The sequence below is a fragment of the Lepidothrix coronata genome, unplaced genomic scaffold (assembly GCF_001604755.1).
Source record: "Lepidothrix coronata isolate B3197 unplaced genomic scaffold, Lepidothrix_coronata-1.0 Scaffold42, whole genome shotgun sequence".
NCBI lineage: Eukaryota > Metazoa > Chordata > Aves > Passeriformes > Pipridae > Lepidothrix > Lepidothrix coronata.
In genome coordinates, this window is record NW_016690222.1 from 3,264,915 (window position 1) to 3,279,540 (window position 14,626).

A 14,626-nucleotide genomic window follows, 5' to 3' on the forward strand; every position below is an offset into this window, starting at 1 on the left:
ACAAGGGCATGTGGAACAAGGCAAGTGAGGACACAGATCACTCACATACTTTTGTTACACTGCAAACTGAAGAACACCGCAAGCCTGGGGGCACTTCTACCTCAACTACTTTCACAGTCCTTTGCTGAGGATGACAACATACTTCCCCTCCTATCATATAACTGAAAATAGAGAGCTGAAAAGAAGGGGCAGTCTTTGTTTAAATTCAGCACTGTATTTTTTGACAGCCTAAATACACTGCACATGTGACGTGCACAGCAAGGCTCATACTTTTCTAGAAATGTCATTTTGTGATATGTCCTCAACAGCTCACCTGGGACTAACCAAGGACTTGTGGATTAGGAGACGAGACAAGACACTAGAATTAAACCAAATACTAAAAGCAAGTTCCTATTTTAAGTCTAAAGCTGTAATAGGAATATATAAACTTGCACTAATGTTTACAAGTAAAGTTTTAAGTTACCAGTTTGTGATAAGCAAGTCAAACAATCAACTAGATTACGTGTTGCAGGCTGTTTCTTCCAATTGCTCACCACTTCTAACCTTTCCTTTATCTGAGACTGATGACAGCTGGGGTGAGGTAGAGAAATCAAAGCCGAGGATCAGAAATCAGTTTTATAAAGCTAACAGTGAGTTCTTGGTTTTGCCAAACAGAACACAAGAATAATTTTAAACAGTTCTCTAGACCACAGAAATGCCATGCAGAGCACTCCCTGTTCCCATGGCACACATTCAAGAAGGAAGTTATCCCTGAGATAATAAGTAGTGTCAGGAATTGCCCATCACCACCTTTCCTCAGAAGAACATAAAAGGGGGGAACCTTAAATCTGTTATCACTTGTGTAAGAAGCATCTTGCACTGCACATCTTGAAACCTGACAAAACATTGACTATTGCAATAAGAGCAGCTTATTCCAGTTAGATTAGATTAGCAGTTGCAAAAAAGTATAGAATGTGACATGACCCCCTTTTTTGAAGAAAAACCCTTTACCAACATCTCCTAAAATAAACCATTTATTGAGAAAAAACTTTTTTAAAATTTCATTAATTAGCCTTGTGCATAACAAATCTGAAGCTTGCCAAAAACAAATAAACAAAAAAAACAGTAAAAGTTCACAGTCAGTGCACTCAAACAGATTAAAAAACAAGGTCCATAACGCCTGATAACACTACAGCATTTTTCTGAACCTAAAGAGTTCAAAAATACTACATATTAACATTACAGTTCTCAATCAAATGAGAAACAGGAGAAAGAACAAAAGGTATGGTCCATATACAGTAGTAATGGCACTTTCACTGAAACATGCAGCTTCTTCCAACTTGCGGACACCGTCACGTGAGCAACATGTGCCATGTAAAATGTACAGGAGCAGCAGAGAAAGTGACGCCCGTCACTTGTGCAGTCTTCGTTAAGTTCAACTTTTATACTGTTTCTCAGCACAGTCTTTATGTAAATATTACATACAGTAGTGATTAAAATCTTGTCAGAACAAAAAAGGCCAGAGACTGAGTAACTTCATTCTTCGTCTGTGCAAACCTGTGAAGGAAGCAAAAGGCAGTTACTTCAGTGGTCTCCGTACTGCAGCGAGAAGATGACAACAAATCAATTTCTTAAGCACCTTCAAACATCTTTGAAGCTTCTTCCTTCTCCCTTGTTACACAGATAATGCATAACAAGCATTTATATGCGAGTGTACTGCCATTCCCACTGTCACCATGCACCCTTGGGTGCCTAAAGCCCTGTTTTGCCTCTGTGATGGAGGGGATCTGGCTACAGTTGCCCTGATGAGGAATGGGTATGATGATCTCAAACACACTATTACTGAACCAGAGCACCAAAGTGAACAACTTTGTGCTGGAAAATGGGACAGAATTCAATAACATTTGTACTTCTTCAAAGAAGTTACTAATCTACCTCAATTTGTAGCTGTGAATATTTGCCTATTCTTAAGGAAATACTCACACCATAGTTCATGCAAGAACTGCAGACAGAACACCAACTGCCAGATGAACATTCAATATGAACTTAACTTCAAATAAAACCTTAAAACAGACCCTTACACAGAAGGATGGTGGAGTTCTCTATCATGTGCTGGTTTCACTTTTTATGGAGGAGGCCTTTATCTCTAGAAACCTGTACATATGTACTTGCTAAAGTTTTCAGCACAGAGCCCTTCAGATCCAATGAGCTACCACCGAGTTGAAGCCTGACTAGTCTTTTCAACATAAAGATAATGCATATCAAAACAGCTCTGAAAGTTCATTGCATAGTGCACAACCAGGTCCTATAGTCAAATGTTTGCTAAAAACATCACATGTGCTTCTGGAAGGTTTCCACACCACGTTTTCTGGACAGCGTCAACTTGATACCAAGCCCTGTGGCATCGCTGCAAACAATGAAGCCAACTAAAAGCTGCTTCTGATTCCCGTCTGCAGTTTTTGTAGCTGAAGTCATCAGACAAACCTTGACAAAAGGATGATCGAGGAGCTGGCTGGCCGTCCACCTCATCTTTGGGTCACTTTCCAAGCAGTGGCAAAGGAAGTCTTTTCCTTCTGGGCTCACTTTGTCAGGAATAGGAGGTTTATGACCCATCCCCACTTTATACATGATCTGGAAGTTGTGCTCATATTCATGCCAAGGCCTCTGCAACAGGTAACAGCATTGCTAAGTGCAAGCTTTAGTGAGTAACTTGCTATCCACTAGAGCATGTATTTCTGTACTCCAGGAAATTAAAACCCACCCCATTACTTGCAGACTTACGTGTGACAAATTGCTGAGAGTGGGACCAGAATTTGCAGAGAAACTGCTAAGAACAGTTTGCATTTTGTCAGCACATGAAACATCCCTACCTTGCCAGTGACCATCTCTATAACAACACAGCCCAGGCTCCAGATGTCTGCTGCACGTCCATGTCCCTCTCCTTTAGCTCTAGTAATCACTTCTGGAGCCATGTATGCTTTGAAACAACATATATGATGCCATCAGTTCATACAGCAGAAGGAACAGCATATTTCAAGTGACTAACTCGGTAAACCAAATGCTTTTTAATACATCTGCAATGAACTACTACTCAGCTTTTCTTGCCAAGTTTTGCCATTTGCTAGCTTCTTGTTCTTTGAGACATTTGCAGCATAAATGTTTTTCAGTTTGAAAAGTGATAGTGAAAATGCTGCTACACTACATGCTTTCAGTTATTGCCCTTTTTTGAAAATAGATTAAGCAGCTCTTCAGTAAGAAGAGTACTGTTTCAGTAAGACTGCAGAGAAAGATACAACCCCAGAAAACACAAGCTCCACCATCTTTATGATTACCAGATAAATACAGTGTTATCTGTCCTGTTAAACCATTCACTGATTGTCTGGCTTCTGGATATAAAGCAGAACTAGTTGAGGTAAAATCAAGTTTCCCTGAAGCACAAGGTTTTACTCCAGCCCAGACTTTTGGCAAAGATATCTTCTTTTATGGGTAAGTAGACAAGTACCTGCACAGCACAAGCTTCCTTACCTGCAGTCCCCAAGGTACTGTTCACTTCTCCAGGCATTGTCTGGGTATTGTTCTTCAGCTTCACTGAGCAGCCAAAGTCTCCTAGTTTAATCAGTCCAGATGAGGTAAGAAAGATGTTGGCTCCTAGGAAACACAAGGAAACACAGTAACACTTGTTTAAACCAGAGCTGAATTGAGGAATGAGGGCTTCTCAATATATATACCCTTGGAAATTACACAGTGGATGATAGCTGAATTCACACTTAGATCTTTAGCTGTGGATTAAGTGTGGAACATGATAGCATTAAAGATGTTTTGGTGGGTTTGTGTTATCACAAAACGTACTGGAAGTTGACAACAGGTGTTCAAAACACAAAGCAGTACGGCAGGCAAATTCAACAGCTTTCCATACAAGGTTGTTACAAGAAATTACTCCTCCAGGAATACAGGAATTCCAGCACTTCTCCTTGTGAGTGTTAAATCTCCCACCAGCCATCTTTTCAGTTCTGCTGAGTCAAGACAGAGATACCATACTTGTCATCAAAAACAGCGTGGCCAGTGGGACCAGGGAAGTGATTGTCCCTCTGTACTCAGCACCTAGCGTGGCTGAACTGTATCCCATTCTGGGTGCCTCACTTCAAGAAGGACACTGAGGTGCTGGAGAAACTTCAGAGAAGGGCAATAGAGCTGGTGAGCAGTCTAGAGCTCAAGTCCTATGCAGAGCAGCTGAGGGAGCTGGGGTTGTTTAGCCTGGAGAAAAGGAGGTTCAGGGGAGACCTCGTGACTCTCTACAACCACCTGAAAGGAAGTTGTAGCCAGGTGGGGATTGGTCTCTTCCCCGAGGCAACCAGTGACAGGATGAGAGGACATAATCTCAAGCTGCACCAGGGGACATTCAAGTTGGACATCAGGAAGAATTTCTTCACTGAAAGGGTGGTCAGGCTGCCCAAGGAGGTGGTGGAGTCACCATCCCTGGAGGCGTTCAAGGGATAACTGGATGTGGACTTACTGCCATGTTCTAGTTTGTGTGGTGGTGGTTGGTCAAAGGTTGGACTCTGTGACCTTAGAGGTCTTTTCCAACCTTAATGATTATATGGTCACAGCTTGCAAAATGGAGCTTAGAGCACTTTATTATATACACTATGAAATGCCTACTCCTATTGCACTCTACTTCCTGAGTAATTTTTGGAGGAAGGCTACTGTTAAAATAGCTGGCTATACTGCCTGCTTACCCTAGAATGAAGTTTCTAGGATAGTTAAAAATCTCCAAGGGGAACCTGCAGTTGGCTTCAAGTCACTTGCTCAACACAACACTGCAAAATAAGCCAAGTGGTTTTGACAACCCGTGGTTCTCTTTCATTCAACATCCTACCAAAATGCATGTTGACAGCCAACAGAAAACAGAGCAGAAGGAGTTCATTATATATGTCAGGCCAAAGCCTGGATTCTGCAAGTATCACAATGAAGCCACAAGTAGGTTGCAAGTATCACCTGGCAGAAACAGCTTCAGCTGTGATCTCTCTTAAGATGGATGGTATGCACAGAAGAAAAGTGTAGAATTTATTCCTATTCTAGGAAAATATTCCTAGAGTAGAATTCCTACTCTAGGAATAGGTAGATGTTGGGGATTTCATTACACCTAGCCTCTTCCCAAGTCACACAAAAGATTAATTCAGAAATGGTTCATGTGAATAAACCTTCCAAAGTTTCTCACTTCTGTTCCACCTTGAACATAGGTCAGGGCAGAAATTCTTGGCTGCTCCTCCTTTGTGTTGTCTTAGTTAATGACTTTTTCCAGTTAGCTTGGCTGGGTATCCCCAAGATATTCAAAAAAGATCCTCAAAAAGCTCAAGTTAAAAAAGGCAATGCAGGGTCAATGATGCCAAAATCCTGCCCATTTCTCAAAGGGCTCTCTAACTGTTGTGAGAATGGTTGATAACTATTTAGTCCAAGAGGAATTACACAGAACTGCAATTAAAGGAGGAGCAAAATGATTAACAAAAATAAATTCCAACCTTTAAGTATTGTAGGCTTTTACAAGTTCTGAAAGAAGAACTAAGGTTCAGGGAATACAACTCTTCTGCACATTGTGTCCATAGGTTTTCCACTTCCAGCATTCAGATGCCTACACACACACCAGAATTCTTTGGCTGGATTCTGCATTTTGCTATCAGAGGGACATACATGTCCAGAGTCACCCTGCAATCACAGGCATGTGTAATGGAGCTGGGTAGACCATCCCTCAGTTTCCTGAATGAGAATCCAGAAACACACCAAAGGAGTATAAGAAGGCAGCTTTGTGAGACATTAAGACTCCTGGCATTAGAAGAGTGACACTTGCTTTTTCCTTTGAACTACTGCAACAGCTTTTCTAATGATTTTCAAGCAGTTGCTTGTCAGAGAGAAAGTAGGCGCACTTAGCCCAGAGAGCTTACAAAAAATAGCCATCACTAACAAACACTTTTTGAAGGATGTTTTGGAAACCTATGTTTCCATTCCTCAAGAAAGGCACGTGAAAATTTCAGAGAAGGCTACAAAAGCAGTTTTCAACTACCTACAGTGGGTGGAACCTGGTAGTGCTACAGTGCAACAATCTCTCTTCTAAGTCTAATGCTATTGGCATAATTTTGTTTCATACAGTTCAGAACCTACTTCTAAGGCCTTTCAAACCAAAGTTTGTCCCTTTTAATAAAAAGTGCTTACAATTCAGCATAAGTGTTGCCATGAAAGCTCCTGTGAGCCCTCTTCCTGAAAGCACCTGGAACTGTTAAATGGAACAAAGCACTAAACTAAAGTTTCCCCAAGAAGAAAGAGACAGCACTAGAAGATTCATGTTGCTGACACTTTATGTCAGCTGAATAAGGCTTCCACTGGATGTGTTGTCTGCTGAAGCCTCTGTTTTGTGAGATGCTTGTTCAGAAACCAAGACCAGACTCTGGAAGGAGTCTTTAAAAGGGTCTCCTTCTTAAAGAAACCTGCACAGAATCCAGCAGGACCTCAGTAAGAGGAGAGTAGACAACAGGGCAGTACTTTGAGGATGGCCAATGCTTTTTAGTTTTGACAGTTAATGCTACTGGGAATGTAACAAAATTCCTACCATATCTACACAGTTAATGGGCAAAATTAAGCCAGAGACCACAACTGATACAGCAAAAAGGCACCACATGTCCATCTGTTCCTTCTCTCACCCTACACCTACACTACCAAAAGCATCTTCACTGGATGTACTTGGCAGAGGCAAGAGGTTGCCCAGTTCTGCACAGCCCCTCTGCTGTGGTACCACAGCAGGACAACCTTCTGGGCAAACTGCAAACAAAGAGCTAATGTCAGAAGCCATACTCCTGCTAGAGAAAACAACAGTCATGACCTAAACCATTTAAACTCAAGTTTCACGCCCTGTACCTCTGCAAAATCAGCCCCATAGTAAGCACAGTGAAAACTGCACTAGCATGATAGTCCAAAGGGTTTGGGGGAAATCCTGTGAGTCCAAAAAGCAGTACCAAAAGCCCCACTAAAGGCTGTGGCATAATTCCAGAAAAAGAGGAGCTCATAGACATTTCTCAGCCAGTGCTTAAGCAGTGCAGTAGCCAAACTGATTCAGGAAACAAGCAGGCCAAATGCTACTCCTGGATGAGAAAATCAGCTTTGGCATACTCTTTTACTTAGTCTCTTTGAAAGCATGACACATGCCCATAGCCTCCTCTTGAACAGTTTTTTGTCTCTTGCTGAATGACCTTCCTTGCCTTGTGCTCATCAGGAAGACAGGAATGGCAGGAGTTCTGAGCTAACAACAAAGTTAACAAGAAGCCAGTAACACAGTAGCAGTCTGATGAAGACTTTTTGGCCTGGACTATCTCATTCATAGGTTTCTGATTTACTAAAGCTTCAGATACAATCCCTTTTCTGTATTCATGCTGAAAGCACAATCCAAGCACTCTTCAGGAATATGCCCTTCTCTCCTGAAGAGAATGCACGAGGCACGGTCTCATTAATTCTTCTCAATTCAGCACTTGAGACCACACCTTGAGTGCTGCAACTTGCTTTTAGGCTCCCCAGTAAAAGATAGACAATGACATACTGGAGCAAACCCAGGAGAAGTGGCATCAAGATGGTCAGAGGGCTGGGGCACACAGCGTACAAGGAGAGGCTGCAAGATGGGTTTGTTTAGCTTGAAGGAGGGGGAGTGTCTGCACGGAGGAATTTATTGCTGTTTTCAGCTGGGTAATGGGAGGACAGCAAGACTATGCAAACAGACTTTTTCCTCAAGGGCACACTGTAAAATGATAACACAACAGCAACCTTTGCAAATTCCAGGGAGGTATCAAAATAAGTTTCTAACAGGGATAGGTCAATCATTGGAAGAGAGCATCTCCATCCCTGCAGATACACATATCTCAACAATGACCAATCTGATTTGGCATTGAATCTGATACTGAGGCTGGACCTGTTTAGAACAGAGAGCTTGACTAGATGTCCACAGGTTCCCTTCAGCATTAACTATTCCACCCTTCTCGATCACTGCGCAGAACAGCTTCCTGACAAAAATTGAAGTAATTCCAACTGATGAAACTGGGTTTAGCCACAGGGGTTAAAATTTAATACCCAGATAAAGATTAAAAGAGTATCCTAAAATACTATCTTCTGCTACATACTAGCACCACCTACTTTTCACATGGATGCAGATTAAGCAAAAATAGTGCAGCCAAATGTAACAACAAGCCAACATGACCCTCAGTTTGCCCTCACAGCCGCAGGTTGTGGCAAACCAAGGTTTTTGGCAGCTGAATCTTGCTGCATTTTTCACCCTCATAGAGCTGGATGCCACAATAGCATCTGAAAGACAATGGTGGCACAAAGGGACACTGCTAACCAAAAGACTATTTTTGAGCACACAGTGCTTGCAGACACCAACTGTGGGATACAGATAAACAATTACTATAAGAATTGTTTATCTGCTGCTAGAAGAAACAGATCCACAGTAATGTTTAGCAAACATGCCATGAGAGATGTAGTGTAATCTGACAGCAAGATTTTCATAGGAAAGCAGTTTTAACAGTCTGATACATCATTCTTCCCTATCAGAAAAATAAGAGTACCTATCTACACAAGAACTAAAATTAAAAACAAAGTGTTCTTTACTGCTGTTAGCCTGAAAATTTGGGGATGCAACGTTAGCATAAAAGGAGACAGAGCAAAAGCCTTCCAATGCAACATCAGGTATCCTTTGTAAAAATACCCTCTGTGGTCTGTCTTCATGTTCTGTCACAAAGTTTCAGGAAGGTCTGTACACAGATGTGTCTGCAGTGACCCTCTGTTTAAAACTGCTGTTACTCTTAAGAAACTCCCCAACATTTGACAGGAGGAACCCGTTGCAACAGAAATGCCCTCAGATAACACCCCATTACAGTTCTGTTAAACAGCTCTTCTCACTTCATGCATTTCCCTGAAGAGAAGACCTATTTGGAAATATATCCAGATATCAGCAATGACACTGAGCAGCAAAAAAGAAATCCCTGTCAGCCAGCCTTGGATTGTGATCACAACGAGCTTCCAGGAGAGAGTAATCCAGCTAAGCATAACCTGGACATGGAATGATCAAGAAAAGGGCAAAGGAGGGCACTGGGGCACTGTGAAAAGCACAAAGGGAAATCCACAACTGGAGAGAAACCTTTGGTGAGGAAGGAGAACCAGAAAAGGTAAGATTGCTGGGGAATGGGAGTGAGGGAAAGTGTTTTCTAGGAAAAAAAAAAGCCAAACTGACTCAAGAGTGGCCTACCTGGGTGGAAGGCCTCTGGATCGTAGATAGTTCTTTAGTTCTTTTCCCAAATGAGAAGCACGAGGCCAAAGGACCAAGAGCAACTGGGAACCTCCTACACTGCTGCGGTGATTCAAAACCCTGTGAGCAAGAGGGACATAGAAACCCAGCATCGTTGGGTTGCACTGCCTTGCCATAAAATGAGCATTCACAGGGCACATTGTGTGCATTGTTTCCTCTGCCTTTGGTTAACTTTCTGCCACTGGTGAGCAAAGTATGCCAGACTAACAAAACCAAGATAACTAGACATGGAGGATGTTGTTGGAAGGCGCAGACAAAGAAAAATGAACTTGGAATGAGGACTGACACTGAGTGCCTTAAACACATGCCAAAACCAACCCCCCTTTAGTTACTGTAGTCCACATCTGCTCATTTTGTAAGCAAATACTGACAGCCAGGCATGAGAAGATAAATGTATGGAAAAAACCACTAGGTAAGTAATTTTAAGATATCCCTTTAACTTCTTTTAACAAGGCTTTTATTACTACTTTTAATTACTACGTTTAAACTCTTTGGGAAAATGGAATCACAAAGAAAAGTTCTGATGCTCAATTCTAGCACTGTATACTGCTTGTCAGCTCTAGAAAACACCACTGTTATTTGCACAGACAAGAAGAAAAGCAGCATAACTCAGTACATTATTACTAAAAATGCGGTGACTAATAATTAAGATTGTTTTAACAACTGTCCAAACTCAACAACCTCCAGAGAAAATATATAAATCATGGGCACAATTTATGAGTTTGAAATGACAACTGTGAATATTTTTTATGATCTACACTTAAAAAAAAAGAGCATGTAACTAGCCAGTAATTTGTAAACTGAAAAGTCAGTGGAAGGCTTCATACATTTAATGGCTGTATAAATAATGCACACTATATCTGCAAATATATTCCCCCATTCTTTCCCCTGCTCTCATCTACCACACTGAAACAACATTACCTTTTTTGGTTAACATTACCTTTAATGTCTCGATGAACAATACCATGTTCATGTAGTACATTGATAGCAATCGTGATTTGCTTTGAGTAGAGCCTAATGACATGCTCCTGAAGGCCCAGTTTTGATACTTCCTCCAGAGTGCCCTCATCACAGTACTCCATGAAGATGTACATTTCTTCCTGTTGTGGGAACCAAACCGGATTTGATTGGATATAATTTTTATTTTTTTTTTAAACACTGAATTAGGACCAAGTTTTCCTTACATCCTTTGTTGTTCATGAAAAGACCAAAGAAAATATCATGTAATGTTTTAATGGAAGTATCTCTTACCATGGAATATCTAATAAATCATCTCTTCAGAACTCTATTCTCTCTGGCATGCTGCAACCTAATATATTCTATTGCACAGCTATGGAAAATTTCTGCTACATATCTATCTGCATCATTTGTACATAACTGCTAGTATTTGGGTGTATAAAAATACATTACTTTGACATCAACCAAAAGACACTTTGGAAATCTTGCAGGTATATTACAGAGAAATCCAAAAAGATCCTTGGCTTATTTGGAAAAAAGAAAAAACAAGCTAAATGATATTTTGGGCTTGGTTTTTATCCCCTCTTTCTCCCAGTTCCTGCAACATCATGTGTTGATTGCTTAATTGCTTGGGATGGGCAAGTTTTTGTTGTTTTCTGTGGCTTGAACAAGTACACCAACTCTAACTCACTTTAAGGAAAAGTCAGGTTACTGTTCCCATTCTCTGCCTCCAAGCCCAGCCACTTTCAGCCAGACTCAATTAAAATAAAAAGATGGAAAAGACACTAAGCTCTTAGAAACTATTCTGAGAAACCAATGACCCAGTGGCACAGACATCCAAATTTGTGGCCCCAAGTAGAGAAATGCAGACAGAAAGCAGCCTTTGTCCCCTTTTAAACCAGCAATGGGTCAGCAAATCTACTAATTCATACTGAGCAAATCAGTCAGATCCACTCAGCACTTCCCAGCCAGACACCAGGACTCAAGACCCCCAGCGTAAGTGGGAAGAGCATGTGGGAAGCAGAGAATAATAAAAAGCTGGGTATCTCAGCACACAACTCTGGAATCCAGCTCCATAAGAAAAACACATTTCATTAGTTCTGCTGCTCAAGCAAGAATACTTGTTTTTTCATTCTAAAGACATGCTAGCTGAATTTCAATACTTGTCTGGCATCAAGATTTAAATGCCAGCATAAAATTTTTCCAAGATTTAACATTATATGATACTGGTACAACCTTTGCTACTAACAGTGACAGGTTTTAGCCTATCTACACAAAGAAGTTACCATTCCATATATGATATAGCTTGCTTTTAGAGCAGTTCAACAGAGTAACAGCATAGAATAGCTACAGCATTACTCACTCTATTCACTTATTGTGAGCCTTCTCTGTTTATGTACCAGTTCCAAAAACTTTCTCCAAACTATGTTTCAGAGGTCTCGATATTCAGAGAAAAAAAGACACACTGCTATTCACAGAAACAATCAGACAATTAGGATGAACTAGAATGTTCTCATGTAAAACCTCCAATAACACAAAGCTCTTAATATTTCCTCTGCCATATAAAAAAGCCCAAATTTATGTTTTCTTACCCTGTGGAGCTCCACACCAAAATAACGAACCAGATTAGGGTGTTTGATGCCTTCAAAAATCTTCAGTTCATCAGCTGTTTCTTTGATGGTTTTGTGATCATTAGGTTGAAATCTTATCTGCAAGAAGATTTGTCGTCATTTTGTTACTATTTGACATTAATAAGGAACAAAAAAAATAGAAGCAAACATTGGATTTTGGGGCTATCTCAAACCATGACACCATCTTAAACTCAACACAAACCAAAAAACACTGGGGGGGGAAGCTTTCTTCTCTTTCTTTTTTTTTTTGTTTTTTAAGAACAAAGTGCTGTTACTTAAATGTATAAATACACATATGTGCAGATATACATCCCTTCCAAGCTTGCCTTCTAGCTTAAATGTGGTAGACAGACACAGTACAAGAGAATCTGAAAGCAACATCAGTGAGAGCTATCATTCAAGAAGGACTAATTGCCAGGTACTTCATCACTGGAGATTCTAAGGGATTTCTTTGGGTCTTCTTCAGTGAGAATGAGGAAGCTGCAAGGAAAAGGTGTGGCAAAGAACAAATAAAATCAAAGTTTTTCATGAAAGAAACAGGTTTTCATTACTTCTCCTACCATATGCTGTGATGGATTGTTCATGGAGAAAAAAAGTTACCAAGTCTTCTGAAAAACTGATTTAAAGTTTCTAATCACACAAAGAAAAGCAAAATGAATAGCAAGTTACAGAAGATACTCCTTTTACCATACTGTCAAAAGCAGAAGCTTCATTAATTGAGTGCAGGACAACTGCTAAAGAAATAAATGCCTTCAGTTGCTAGGATTGTTGGTTCTGTGTAACAATTCCAGGATACAGTTTTTACTCAAACAGTGGTAAAATTAAATATATGAAGATTATAAAAAGGTGACAAATGACATTCAAGTATTTTATGTATTTCCTAATACATACTTGCAATACTGTGCATTTGTAGTAGAGCTTGTCCACCATAATTTGAAGCAATTTTAATGACACTATGATTAAGACAGTAAAGTCTGAAGAAATCCTGGGGCAAGGGCAGGGGAACACAGTGTTTTTAACCAGTTTAAAAATAAATCAATCTTCTCTCAAGTTATTCTTTAAGAAATTCAGAAAAGCCTTTTATTTGGGAAGTTGCAAACAGTTTCCATGCAAGCCTCTATTTAGCCTACTAGTGAAATGTCTGTCAAACAAGGTGTATTTATAAACTTACTTGTGCTTCTGCTCAAGAGCACACACATGCTAATCTGTAAAAAGCATCTGCATCTAGAAAGCAATTTTGAATTACAGAAACAGAGTGCTACTGATGGGGGGGAATGTTATTTCATCAAGAGAAAAAAATGTAACAACAACAAAATTCCAAGTGTTGGTATTAGTCAGTGAATAAGTACGGTACAAGAAGTTAAGCACAAGCCCACTCCTGCTTTTTCACACACTGGAAATCACGTAAGTATTGCGTGTGCGGAAGAACTGGCTCATAAAATGTAACTGCTGTAGCATCCAATGCTGGCACAGTATTGGATTATGAACATGATATTATGAACAGCTAGCACTCACAGTTGTCTGAAGATGTAGAAATGCATTAAAACCATATTTTTTTTCAAAAAGAAAGGTGTTGTAGGGGAAACAAATCTCTACACCTACACAGCTTTACTTCTATCCCGAAAATCAGATTTTCTGTACCCACCAGGTTAGTCAACAGTTTTGTGACTCAACCTAGCTCACTTAAACTACAGGAGAAGCTGAAAAACATATAATGTCACACTTCCTACCTTTTGCTCTAAGGAACGAAGAAAAATGTAATAACACATGAGAGGAAACACTGCAAAGTAAACTACAAGTTTGTGTACAGTCTTCACTAATAATTTAAAAATTATTGAAGATCTCTTAATGGGAGTTCACATATATTAAGCAAGCATTCATTAAGTTCACAACATCCCTATGAGATTAGTAAGAAACACATTATCCATTTTACATAAATTTAAATTGAAAGCTATAGGGTGAAAGAAGAAAGCTTTAAGCAACTGCAATTTATGAAGGAAAAAGTGGTAAGAGCAGCTGTGGCTACATGAAGAAAATATGTCTTCCCATCCTTTCCCAGTTAGCTCACAACAGTGTCCAGAAACCCTCAATGCGTGCTAAGTCATATACATGTAGTTTAGGAAAAAAAAGCATGGGCAGCAGTGATTCTTGTATACACAGTACTCACTTCCTTCATAGCCATCAGTTCTCCGGTGTCAACACTGATACACGTATAGACCTTTCCATACTGGCCTTCACCTGCAAAATTAAAATCAGAAAAATTAATTACACTGCATTCAATAAGCAACAGGTACTTCAACTGCAATAAGAAAACATCACTGAAAACAGCTTGTCAACATTCTTTACCTGTATTTTAATTTAAAACTTCAAGTAGCTTTTAACCAACAACTAATACCACATTCATCGACCTGAATTCAAGCTGATTAAAAGTAAAAACACATTAACAGGCTGACCTGAAAGAAAACGTCTCATGAACATATGGATTTCCCCCCAAAATCCCAAGCCAGAGAGTAAAAAATGATCATATGGGGGAAACAAGATTGGTGAATTAAATCCCAAAGTTTGAGCTCATTTCCATTAATAATTCTGCAAATGCAGAACTCAAGCATTTTAGAGGGTTAAACATATGCAGATATCACAGGATCATATCTAAATAACTGTCCTAACCAAATCCTTCTCCTTTTTTGTTTCTTATTTGAGCAATGAAAACTTCAGTGAA

General features: G+C 39.9%; 1 protein-coding gene across 6 annotated transcripts in view; it reads right to left on the bottom strand.

Annotated features, from left to right (window-relative positions):
- Positions 1 to 997: 997 nt before the first annotated feature.
- Positions 998 to 14,626, bottom strand: part of MAP3K4 (mitogen-activated protein kinase kinase kinase 4) — a 68,938-nt gene continuing 55,309 nt past the window's right edge. For 4 of the 6 annotated variants that reach the window (XM_017813741.1, XM_017813742.1, XM_017813743.1 and 1 more), the window contains 7 exons: positions 14,075 to 14,145; positions 11,869 to 11,985; positions 10,260 to 10,419; positions 3,505 to 3,627; positions 2,850 to 2,956; positions 2,464 to 2,643; positions 998 to 1,536 (listed from right to left, as the gene is read on the bottom strand). In XM_017813741.1, the coding sequence (XP_017669230.1) occupies positions 1,516 to 1,536; positions 2,464 to 2,643; positions 2,850 to 2,956; positions 3,505 to 3,627; positions 10,260 to 10,419; positions 11,869 to 11,985; positions 14,075 to 14,145 (779 nt within the window). In that variant the 3' untranslated portion in view covers positions 998 to 1,515. Of the gene's footprint in view, positions 1,537 to 2,463; positions 2,644 to 2,849; positions 2,957 to 3,504; positions 3,628 to 9,259; positions 9,380 to 10,259; positions 10,420 to 11,868; positions 11,986 to 14,074; positions 14,146 to 14,626 lie in introns of those variants that run through there. The other 2 variants (XR_001874568.1, XR_001874567.1) reach the window with 1 other exon arrangement.